This window comes from Coregonus lavaretus, assembly GCF_964263955.1.
Source record: "Coregonus lavaretus genome assembly, chromosome: 25".
NCBI lineage: Eukaryota > Metazoa > Chordata > Actinopteri > Salmoniformes > Salmonidae > Coregonus > Coregonus lavaretus.
Window position 1 is genome coordinate 37930658 of NC_140012.1, and position 12137 is coordinate 37942794.

Here is a 12137-nt window from a genome sequence, read left to right on the forward strand (position 1 = left end):
ATGTGTCTGAAGTCTTGGAGCTTGACTTCCCTACGTTTCTCCTACAAATGGGCCTTGAGCTTGTTTGGAGGTTCTAGCAGGGAGTGCAGCTACGCGTATACCAACGATGCTCGTCCGGGAAACTCGTCCTCTTCCACCGAGCGCGGGGCTTCGGGAGGGACGCACATGGAGCGGTGAGGGAGGAAGGGGACACCCGCCTAGCCAGCCAGATCAGCCGAATCAACCCTAGCGATCAATGGGGTGACAGATGTCGCAGCCAGATCGCCCTCACATCCGAAAGGAGCAGAGTGGCTCGTCGGTTTATATACCAAAAAGGAGCCATACAATTTGCAGTTACGGTTTGTATTTTTATTTTTGGGGGTTCATATTTTAGAATATTGTGTGCTATGACATCTCCTGTAAGACGGAAATAGTCAGAGAAGATGTGATTTGTCTTCTAATATGTTTTTTTCACAATATATTTGTTATATTACCCATGATGCCTCGCAGACATGCAAATCTCCAGTCCTTCAATTGGCCACAACTCAATTCTCATGTTGGTCATATGACACTGTGCTTGAGGTTCAAGCTTTTAGTAACTTCGGGAGGTTACATTTTTTCGGTGTTTACACACGTAAAAGGTGCATACTTCTCTCTCGAAATACAAGGTCAGTATTATTTCGTAGAATTATCTTGAAATTATAGGTTGATAACTACACAGACAATCGTATGTTTTGTACGCTTTTGTTTTTCAGCTTTATTTTCATGTATGTTTCAGTGTTCTAGTTTCAGAGTAGTCTGTTCACAATGTACCATCATTTATTTGACAGGCATGCATGTACCAAATCTTATGCAATTCATCAAACACAACATTGCTGCATTTGCACACACATGAAAGCGTAATTGAATGAGGTTGTTTCCTTCCTACAGTAAACTAAATGTTCACAATGTCTGGAAAAGTGGTGTTGACTTATTTCAATGGGAGGGGAAAATGGAGTCAATTCGATGGCTTTTATCAGTTGCTGGAGTTGAGGTAAGCAGGCTGAACAAATAAAACCCAACATTTTTACTGTAGGTTGTTTACAGGACTTGCTTTTTCAAGTAGTCAATTAAAGTACCCTGAGTGAAATAGTGGGTAGACAAACAGGTGATGCACACAGATGGATCACTGAACTGGATGTTCCGTCATAATTAAAATATATATTTTATGTCCAGTTTGAGGAAGTGGCTATATCAAATCAAATCAAATCAAATTTTATTGGTCACATGCGCCGAATACAACAGGTGCAGACATTACAGTGAAATGCTTACTTACAGCCCTTAACCAACAGTGCATTTATTTTAAACAAAAAAAGTAAAAATAAAACAACAACAAAAAAAAGTGTTGAAAAAAAAAAGAGCAGAAGTAAAATAAAGTGACAGTAGGGAGGCTATATATACAGGGGGGTACCGTTGCAGAGTCAATGTGCGGGGGCACCGGCTAGTTGAGGTAGTTGAGGTAGTATGTACATGTGGGTAGAGTTAAAGTGACTATGCATAAATACTTAACAGAGTAGCAGCAGCGTAAAAAGGATGGGGTGGGGGGGCAGTGCAAATAGTCCGGGTAGCCATGATTAGCTGTTCAGGAGTCTTATGGCTTGGGGGTAGAAGCTGTTGAGAAGTCTTTTGGACCTAGACTTGGCACTCCGGTACCGCTTGCCGTGCGGTAGCAGAGAGAACAGTCTATGACTAGGGTGGCTGGAGTCTTTGACAATTTTGAGGGCCTTCCTCTGACACCGCCTGGTATAGAGGTCCTGGATGGCAGGAAGCTTTGCCCCAGTGATGTACTGGGCCGTACGCACTACCCTCTGTAGTGCCTTGCGGTCGGAGGCCAAGCAGTTGCCATACCAGGCGGTGATGCAACCAGTCAGGATGCTCTCGATGGTGCAGCTGTATAATTTTTTGAGGATCTGAGGACCCATGCCAAATCTTTTCAGTCTCCTGAGGGGGAATAGGCTTTGTCGTGCCCTCTTCACGACTGTCTTGGTGTGTTTGGACCATGATAGTTCGTTGGTGATGTGGACACCAAGGAACTTGAAGCTCTCAACCTGTTCCACTACAGCCCCGTCGATGAGAATGGGGGCGTGCTCAGTCCTCTTTTTTTTCCTGTAGTCCACAATCATCTCCTTTGTCTTGGTCACGTTGAGGGAGAGGTTGTTGTCCTGGCACCACACGGCCAGATCTCTGACCTCCTCCCTATAGGCTGTCTCATCGTTGTCGGTGATCAGGCCTACCACTGTTGTGTCGTCGGCAAACTTAATGATGGTGTTGGAGTCGTGCCTGGCCATGCAGTCATGGGTGAACAGAGAGTACAGGAGGGGACTGAGCACGCACCCCTGAGGGGCCCCCGTGTTGAAGATCAGTGTGGCAGATGTGTTGTTACCTACCCTTACCACCTGGGGGCGGCCCGTCAGGAAGTCCAGGATCCAGTTGCAGAGGGAGGTGTTTAGTCCCAGGATCCTTAGCTTAGTGATGAGCTTAGAGGGCACTATGGTGTTGAATGCTGAGCTGTAGTCAATGAATAGCATTCTCACGTAGGTGTTCCTCTTGTCCAGGTGGGAAAGGGCAGTGTGGAGTGCAATAGAGATTGCATCATCTGTGGATCTGTTGGAGCGGTATGCAAATTGGAGTGGGTCTAGGGTTTCTGGGATAATGCTGTTGATGTGAGCCATGACCAGCCTTTCAAAGCACTTCATGGCTACAGACGTCAGTGCTACGGGTCGGTAGTCTTTTAGGCAGGTTATCTTAGAGTCCTTGGGCACGGGGACTATGGTGGTCTGCTTGAAACATGTTGGTATTACAGACTCAGTCAGGGACATGTTGAAAATGTAAGTGAAGACACTTGCCAGTTGGTCAGCACATGCTCGGAGTACACGTCCTGGTAATCCGTCTGGCCCTGCGGCCTTGTGAATGTTGACCTGCTTAAAAGTCTTACTCACATCGGCTACGGAGAGCGTGATCACATAGTCATCCGGAACAGCTGGTGCTCTCATGCATGCTTCAGTGTTGCTTGCCTCGAAGCGAGCATAGAAGTGGTTTAGCTCGTCTGGTAGGCTTGTGTCACTGGGCAGCAGCTTTTACATATTCAAAGCGCCAGGAATATGTAAAACTGTTGAGTGGTAGGTTTGGTCACAATGGTAATACAACTCAGAAACATGCTCATTGTTTTGAAGGGTGTTTAATTGTTTTACCTTTCTTTTCTTTTTTTTTGATGGAGCACTCAGGTTCCGTTGGTGGAAATGGATGGAATGATGCTGGTTCAAACCCAAGGCTATCCTGAACTACATAGCAGGGAAATACAATCTTTATGGGAAAGACTTAAAAGAACGAGTCATGTATGTATGACATTTATGATTGAAATCGAACTTTTATTTACTTGTTCGGCTGTATTGCAGAGACATAAGAAGTGAAGCTGTTTGTACAAAAAAGGGGGGAAATCTGCTATGGTTTCAAAGGGTTTGGTTTTCATGTACCTTTAGGACTGAATGTATGCTGAGAGACTTGATGGAAATGATCATGGTGTTGGCCTTCTTGCCGCCTGACGCCAAGAAAACTAAACTGGAGGAGATAGAGAGGAAAGCAACAAGCCGCTACCTCCCTGTGTTCGAGAAGGTACTGAATGATCTGGGCCTTGGCCAGATGGGAAGAGTAGAGCTCACTAAGGGGAGAAAGGAAAAAAAAAAGAACAAATCTAAGCCGTTATATTAGCATAATAATTGCGAGATACCATGTTTGCTAAGGGAACAGAAAAGGTTGGCACGTCTGTACAAGTTGATGTATTGCATAATGAGGGTGTGCTTGTGATTTTATAACAGGCGCTCCCTAGCTCCCAGTACCTGGTGGGTAATCAATTGAGCTGTGCGGATGTCCAGCTACTTGAAACCACCTTGATGTTGGAGGAGAAATGTCCAACAATTCTCTCCAAATTCCCTGTTGTTAAGGTAAAGTTGAGTACAAATTTATTTTGTTGGACATTTCATCTTGTTACATTTGAGTGCATCTCATCAAAACATGTTAGAGGTTGACATAACCCCAGCAGCATATGAATATCACATACCAGCTGCACAGCACATTTTTCAGTCAGATATCAGTATACAATATGACTGGCCATACCAGTTCAAATGTACTGCTACCACACCCTGGTGGATCCCAATAATCTCTCCTCTCTCATGACGTGTGCACTCTTTCAGTACTTACCACAAATCTCAAAGCATTGGATTGGTGGAGGCATATTTCTTTTACCAGTCATTTCCTTTCAAATCAGTGAAGGGAAGCAAACAAGTGCACACTTGGGGAGGAAGGAGAGATGATTAGGACATTGTCTGCAGCAGATTTAAAAGAAAGGTAAAAAGATCCATGGATGCTTCAGTTGATTCATTCTTGATTGGGTGAGAATGGTTTTCTTTTCAGGATTTTCAAGGGAGGATGAAAAGCCTACCAGCCATTCACAAGTTCCTGCAGCCAGGCAGCAAGAGGAAGCCTCAATCAGATGACGTATATGTAAAGACTGTGTGTGACGTGTTAGACTTCAAGCTCTGATGCTCATCTAAACATCAAGTAAAATGCACATTAAAGAGTTGAAGCTAATATAATTGAATTAATTCCATATACATTATTCCATATTGTCATAACTTCTTGTAACATGTTGTCGTGGAAATATTGACATAAGCTTATGAATTGTTTAACCCTGGCTATATGATTGTGTGTGCTGGTTGCTATAATGTAATACATATTTGCTATATGACATATTTTATAACTAGCTTACAATAGGAGGAAGGTTCAGTGTGTGTGTGTGTGTGTTAGAAGACAATACCCAAGAGAGAACCTTGAGCTTCTTGGGTGAACGCCCAGAAATAACCTCTGAGAACCTTTATCAGGAGCAGGAGCCTTGATACACATTCTCTTTTGTACCCAAACTCCGCCCTTGTGCTGAGGATGAATCGTGTTTGTGAGTTGTGTGTATCCTAGTATGTGCAGAGTTTGTTGTAACCTTTCCACTGGCGTGACTCGTAATAATGTTCATTTACTAATTGACTTGATGCGTCCTTGATGGTCATTTCCATTACAATGTGTAAGGACAATTGTTTAACTAGCACAAGTATTTTATGTTTTCCAATAATGTGCACATAAATAAAGAACAAGGCTGTTGAACAAACAATGTCCACTGTAATTAAACACTGCATCATGTCTGGGAGCTATTCCATCATTGACAGATGCTATTTAGTCAGGCAGCTGAATATGATTGTCAAACTATTTAAAAGTAAGTGGTCATACCTTCTGCAATGCTATAAAATGAATTCCGATCGAGTAGTAAATGTCATTGTATTTCTGTTGCCATATCCATTGAACAAATCATAACCTCTGTGCTTATAACCAGTAGTATATTTACTTGTTCAACAGAAAGTGCTCCTTTGTTCTTACATTTACATTTGAGTCATTTAGCAGATGCTCTTATCCAGAGCGACTTACAGTTAGTGAGCACATACATTTTTTCCCCCATACATTTTTTACAATAACAATTCACTCAGTCATTGTAAGCCATTAATGTAGTTAATTCAACTTAAACAATTTCCTATGAGACAACACAACTATTCAAGGAAGTAACAACCTTTTTACTCCATCCACATAGCATTTGGTCATTGTGTATGTGCACTCATTGCCCCCAGTGCTGCGTACTTTAGGAATGACTAAAGCAGCATTATGATCATAGGTTGCAGGATCAACATCAAGTTCTTTAAAAGAACATACAAACACAAAGTATGATTACAAAAATACATATAGGCAAGCACAAACAATGTGCAAATGGAACTTCATCCCTTGCGAAGACATTTTCCATCTTGCTTTAGTTGGTTGTTGTATTGTTCAAATCACATTACAATCACACCCATGAAGAGAAGTCGTAGGACCATCAGCAAACTGAGTAAAGAAAACAGATAACTTCATTTTGATTGTGCACATTATTTAATTTGAAACATTCCAATACAGGGTCAATTGTAACGGATGTCAAAATACAATGAAAATCAGCAAAGAGTTTCATGAACACATTCAACTAACCTCCATATATTTCAAAACCATGCAATACTGAGTATAATGGATTTTTGATGATTCTCACCTTAGTCCTGCCATGATACCACCTGGCATTATTTTCCCAGATTTCTTGAATCTCATTCCCATCACTATTGTCAGCGCTCCTGAGGCAACTGAGAAAATGAAAAAGATGTATGAAAATATACACATTCCAACACGTACACATCCCAACATAGCAGGCATACTTACAGAGGGAGTAGAAAGTCTTGGTTGGGTCATTTGAAATCATGAAGGCCCCATAGGCTGCTATGCTGCCAAACAATAGCCCAGCTATCAATGACATGACACTACCTGTAGTAAAAAAATATATAGAATAGCTGTTACTTGCCATCAGCTTGTCAACAGGGTCAACGTCAGTAAGACCAAGGAGCTGATTGTGGACTACAAGAAGGGGGGGAGGGGGGAGGGAGGGAGGGGGGGGGGGAGCATGCCCCCATCCACTGCATTGGAGCAGGTAGAGAGATTCAAGTTCCTCCAAATCACTAAACACTTAAAATGGTCCAAACACACCGGTACAGTCGTGAAGAAGTCGCGACAGCACCTCTTCCCCCTCAGGAGGTTGAAAAAATGTGTCATGGGCCCTCAAATAGTATATCTCACTGGTCATCCCCAAAGCCAACACCTCCTTTGGCCGCCATTCCTTCCAGTTCTCTGCTGCCAATGACTGGAACAAATTGCAAAAATCTCTGAAGCTGGAGACACTTATCTCCCTCACTAACTTTAAGCATCAGTTGTCAGAGCACCTTACCGATCACTGCACCTGTACACAGCCCATCTGAAATTAGCCCGCCCAAATACCTCATCCCTATATTGTTATTTATTTTGCTCATTTGTACCCCAGTATCTCTATTTGCACATCATCTCTTGCACATCTATCATTCCAGTGTTAATACTAATTGTAATTATTTTGCACTATAGCCTATTTATTGCCTTACCTCCATAACTTGCTACATTTGCACACACTGTATATATTTTTTTCTGTTGTATTTTTGACTTTGTTTTGTTTTACCCCATATGTAACTCTGTGTTGTTGTTTTTATCGCACTGCTTTGCTCTATCTTGGCCAGGTCGCAGTTGTAAATGAGAACTTGTTCTCAACTGGCTTACCTGGTTAAATAAAGGTGAAATAAAAATAATAAAATAAAAAAAATCCTCAAGAAGTTCTACAGCTGTACCATTGAAAGCATTTTGACTGGCTGCATCACTGCCTGGTATGGCAATAGTACCGCATGGCGCTACAGAGGGTGGTGCAGACAGTCCAGTACATCACTGGGGCCGAGCTCCCTGCCATCCAGGACCTCTATATCAGAGCTCCCTGCCATCCAGGACCTCTATATCAGAGCTCCCTGCCATCCAGGACCTCTATATCAGAGCTCCCTGCCATCCAGGACATCTATATCAGAGCTCCCTGCCACCCAGGACATCTATATCAGAGCTCCCTGCCATCCAGGACATCTATATCAGAGCTCCCTGCCATCCAGGACCTCTATATCAGAGCTCCCTGCCATCCAGGACATCTATATCAGAGCTCCCTGCCATCCAGGACATCTACATCAGAGCTCCTTGCCATCCAGGACCTCTATATCAGGCAGTGTGGAAGGAAGGCCCTGAAAATCGTTAAAGACTCCAACCTCCCAAGCCATAGACTATTTTCTCTGCTTCCGCACGGTAAGCGGTACATCAAGTCTCACACCAACAGGCTCTTGAACAGCTTCTATCTCCAAGCAATAAGACTGATAAATAGCTATCAGAATAGCTACACTGACTATCTTTCTTTACCTTTTATTTTTGCACTTTCTATGTACACTCACAGGGCCCTACACACACACAATCATCTGCTCACTCACACATAATATGCACATGCATTTATACTGACTCTATACACACTCACATTCAAGCTGCTGCTGCTACTCTGTTTATATTATATCCTGTTGCCTAGTCACCTTACTCCTATACATATTACATTTACATTTTAGTCATTTAGCAGACGCTCTTATCTACAGCCATCACGCCAGTCTCCCTGCACATTGTAAATATGGTATTGGAACTGACCCTGTACACAGTATACTTACTTAGTTATGGTGTTCTTCATATTTCTCGTGTGTTTTTTCTAGTATTACATTGTTATTGATTATTGCATTGTTGGATTTTGAGTTTGCAAGAAATGCATTTCACTGTACTTGTGCACGTGACATTAAAAACTTGAAAGTGTGATAATGACATATTCATGTTGCTTTGTGCATTTTGAACTGCTTGACTAGAAACTCCTACCTTTTCTCTTGTATCCCATGAATCCCCCAAGGGCTATGGCTGCAGCGTAGCCAAATCCAAGCCAGTCAATTGCCATTGCAATGCTGTGGAGCATGAGTATGGGTAAACACCAATTCATCTTAGCCTACATAGCTACAAGATACTGTAGCTAGCTACAACTATGTAGCGAACAGAAACGGACACTTGACAAAACACTGACCACTTGAAATATATGCATACAACTCACATAGGAATATAATGAATTAATTTACCTGGTATCTGCTAATTTAAACGTAAAATAAATGAGTAAAAATGTACGCCTACACGCCTGTGCTCCCAAAGAGTTTGTTCGTTTTGCATGGCCCGGTGTCGTCTTCTGCTTCTTCTTCTTCTTCAATGAGGTTTAACGGCGCTTGGCATCCAATTTGTTGCATTACTGCCACCTACTAGACAGGAGTACAACTCCCTTATATTTTGCTTGAAAAATTTAATAAAATAAAGAAATACCCTACCATCTAACACTACACTCACAAATTCAAAACTATTATTAATAATTAACACCACCCATCTCCACTATTTAAATATATTCATTCCTACCTCATGCCCTCAACCTGAAATGATGGGACATAACCACTTAACACTCCCTGTAACTCTTCTGATGTCAAGTCTCGCACACCCAAATACCTCTCTGCAGCTGCCACCCCAACCTCAATCTTCTTCGATTTACGTTCCATCCCTGCAGTACAATTAATAACCATTTCTATAAATGCTAAAAGTCCAATCTTACTGAAACATACATCAATTGTTGGCCTATCCCTCTGTAGTGAAAAATGTATGCACTCACTAACTGTAAGTCGCTCTGGATAAGAGCGTCTGCTAAATGACTAAAATGTAAATGTACATATCTACTACCATTGGTTACCCTCACCGATTCCACTATACCCAACGCTTATTTCACCCATCTTGAAACCACAAATGGATCAGCCAAAAGGCAAGGGTCCACTTTTTCCAAGAACTTCACTCCTACTGTCACATACTCATCTTTATCCTGACCCTCTATGCAAGCCTCAGGCTCTGAGTACTTCACCACACCTTCCACCTCTGATACATCACCCTCATTCACTTCCATTTCTACTCCTGTCTTCAGCTCACTTTGCTTACATTTCCTACCATTCTTCTTTACCAAACCTTCTCCCTTTTTCCTGCTATTTTCCCCCAACTCAAGCTCACAATCTTCCTCACTCTCTCTCTTAGACCTCCTCTGCCTCTCTTTTTCTTTCCATTCCTCCGCCGCCATCCAAGTACACGTCTCCTTATCCCACAGCTGTCTGTTAGACATAGTTTTTCCTCCCCATGGCCCGGTGTCCAAAATGAGTGGAGGTTGTAAATGTTCGACCATTCCATTGGTCCTTAAATTAATCTCCCCTCACCCGGGTACCGGGCCATGCAAAACGAATACGCACAGTGTTTACTGTTTGGCACTAGGAAGTGTTAGGTGAAAGTCCGAAGTGCGCATGTGCGTACAAATTACTCGCTCACAACCGCATCATTTCCCTTTCAACATGTCTTCAACAACCCACTAAAAAGTCAAATTTAATCCAAACGCTTTTGAATGTCATTCCTTAATTACTGAAGTCTCAAAAACACAAATGAACACAAGCATGATTGAATCATCATTGAACAAGTTTATGGTTTCAGATCAGGGTCAGTTAAAATGTGCTATAGAGTAAGGTGAGTAGGTCAAAGTACATTAATAAGTAAGGCTCTTTTGCTGCACTGCCTTAACAAGTATTAATGGATATTCATACGAGCAGGACAATCTTCTGCACTTTCTTAACAGTGCATTAGATCATTTGAGGAATATTTTGGAAATGAACAAATACAAAATATAAATGAATCTCTTCAATCAACCAGGTAACATTTTCAACTTCATAGCCTTCCATTTTCATAGGATTTTTAATAAATCTGTTAAGTGCTGCTACATTTCAGGAAAGGCATGCACAACTGTTCAAGTAAGGTATAGGATGTCAACAAAACAGTCTGTCACATGCGCCAAATACAACAGATGTAAAAAATAAAATAAAAAGTAACACAATACAATTACATATACAGGGGGTACCGGTACCGAGTCAATGTGCGGGGGTACAGGTTAGTCGAGGTCATTTGTACATGTAGGTAGGGGTAAAGTGACTATGCATAGATAATAAACAGCGAGTAGCAGCGGGGGGTCAATGTAAATAGTCCGGGTGGCCATTTGATTAATTGTGCAGCAGTCTTATAGCTTGGGAGTAGAAGCTGTTAAGGAGCCTTTTGGACATACACTACATAACCAAAAGTATGTGGACACCTGCTCGTCAAACATCTCATTCCAAAATCATGGGCATTAATATGGAGTTGGTCCCCCCTTTGCTGCTATAACAGCCTCCACTCTTCTGGGAAGGCTTTCCACTAGATTTTGGAACATTGCTGCAGAGACTTGCTTCCATTCAGCCACAAGCATTAGTGAGGTCGGGCACTGATGTTGGGTGATTAGGCCTGGCTCGCAGTCGGCATTCCAATTCATCCCAAAGGTGTTCGATGGGGTTGAGGTCAGGGCTCTGTGCAGGCCAGTCAAGTTCTTCCACACCGATCTCGACAAACCATTTCTGTCTGGACCTCGCTTTGTGCACAGGGGAATTTTCATGTTGAAACAGGAAAGGGCCTTCCCCAAACTGTTGCCACAATTTGGAAGCCCAGAATCGTCTAGAATGTCATTTTATGTTGTAGCGTTAAGATTTCCCTTCACTGGAACTAAGGGGCCCGAACCATGAAAAACAGCCCCAGACCATTATTCCTCTTCCATCAAACTTTACATTTGGCACTATGCATTGGGGCAGTTAGCGTTCTCCTGGCATCCGCCAAACCCAGATTCGTCCGTCAGACTGCCAAATGGTGAAGGGTGATTCATCACTCCAGAGAACACGTTTCCACTACTCCAGAGTCCAATGGCGGCGAGCTTTACACCACTCCAGCCGACGCTTGGCTTTGCGCATGGTGATTGGCTGCTCGGCCATGGAAACCTATTTCATGAAGCTCCCGACGAACAGTTATTGTGCTGACGTTGCTTCCAGAGGCAGTTTGGAACTCGGTAGTGAGTGTTGCAACCAAGGACAGAGTTTTACGCGCTTCAGCACTCGGCGGTCCCGTTCTGTGAGCTTGTGTGGCCTACCACTTTGTGGCTGAGCCGTTGTTGCTCCTAGACATTTCCACTTTACAATAACAGCACTTACAGTTGACTGGGGAAACTCTAGTAGGGCAGAAATTTGACAAACTGACTTGGTGGAAAGGTGGCATCCAATGACGGTGCCACGTTGAAAGTCACTGAGCTCTTCAGTACGTGCCATTCTACTTGCAATGTTTATCTATGGTGATTGCAAGGCTGTGTGCTCGATTTTATACACCTGTCAGCAACGGCTGTGGCTGAAATAGCCGAATCCACTAATTTGAAGGGGCGTCCACATACTTTTGTATACATAGTGTATGATAAAACAAATTCAAAGAAAACAACTGAATTTCAAAGTAGTGAAGAATAAAATACCATTGTGAAATAGCAACATGTGATTCTAAACGTTTTATACCATGGCATTGGGTAAAGATTTTGCACTGCATGTGAGTGTTTGATAGCCACAATGTATTCTTTGACCAGTGATATACAAAAAAATGACACATTACCGTAATAACGGAATAAAATAGACTTGTAGCTTTGCACCAGAGTATGAAAAAGACAACATGGACAATAAATT

At 42.5% G+C, this 12137-nt stretch overlaps 1 protein-coding gene and 1 pseudogene across 2 annotated transcripts; one reads left to right on the forward strand and one right to left on the reverse strand.

Moving 5' to 3' along the window:
- Positions 1 to 5327, forward strand: LOC311100904 (glutathione S-transferase A4-like; annotated as a pseudogene). Its single transcript, XR_014615743.1, has 5 exons — positions 1 to 173; positions 3236 to 3353; positions 3498 to 3630; positions 3834 to 3959; positions 4429 to 5327. The product of XR_014615743.1 is annotated as a glutathione S-transferase A4-like (transcript).
- LOC311100848 (transmembrane protein 14A-like) lies at positions 5324 to 8747 on the reverse strand. The gene is made up of 5 exons (XM_084141830.1): positions 8628 to 8747; positions 8377 to 8459; positions 6295 to 6396; positions 6131 to 6218; positions 5324 to 5934 (listed from the first exon to the last, which is right to left on the reverse strand). The coding sequence occupies exons 2-5, from the start codon at positions 8450 to 8452 to the stop codon at positions 5886 to 5888; spliced, it is 315 nt and encodes a 104-aa protein (XP_083997956.1). The 5' UTR covers positions 8453 to 8459; positions 8628 to 8747; the 3' UTR covers positions 5324 to 5885.
- Positions 8748 to 12137: the final 3390 nt, after the last annotated feature.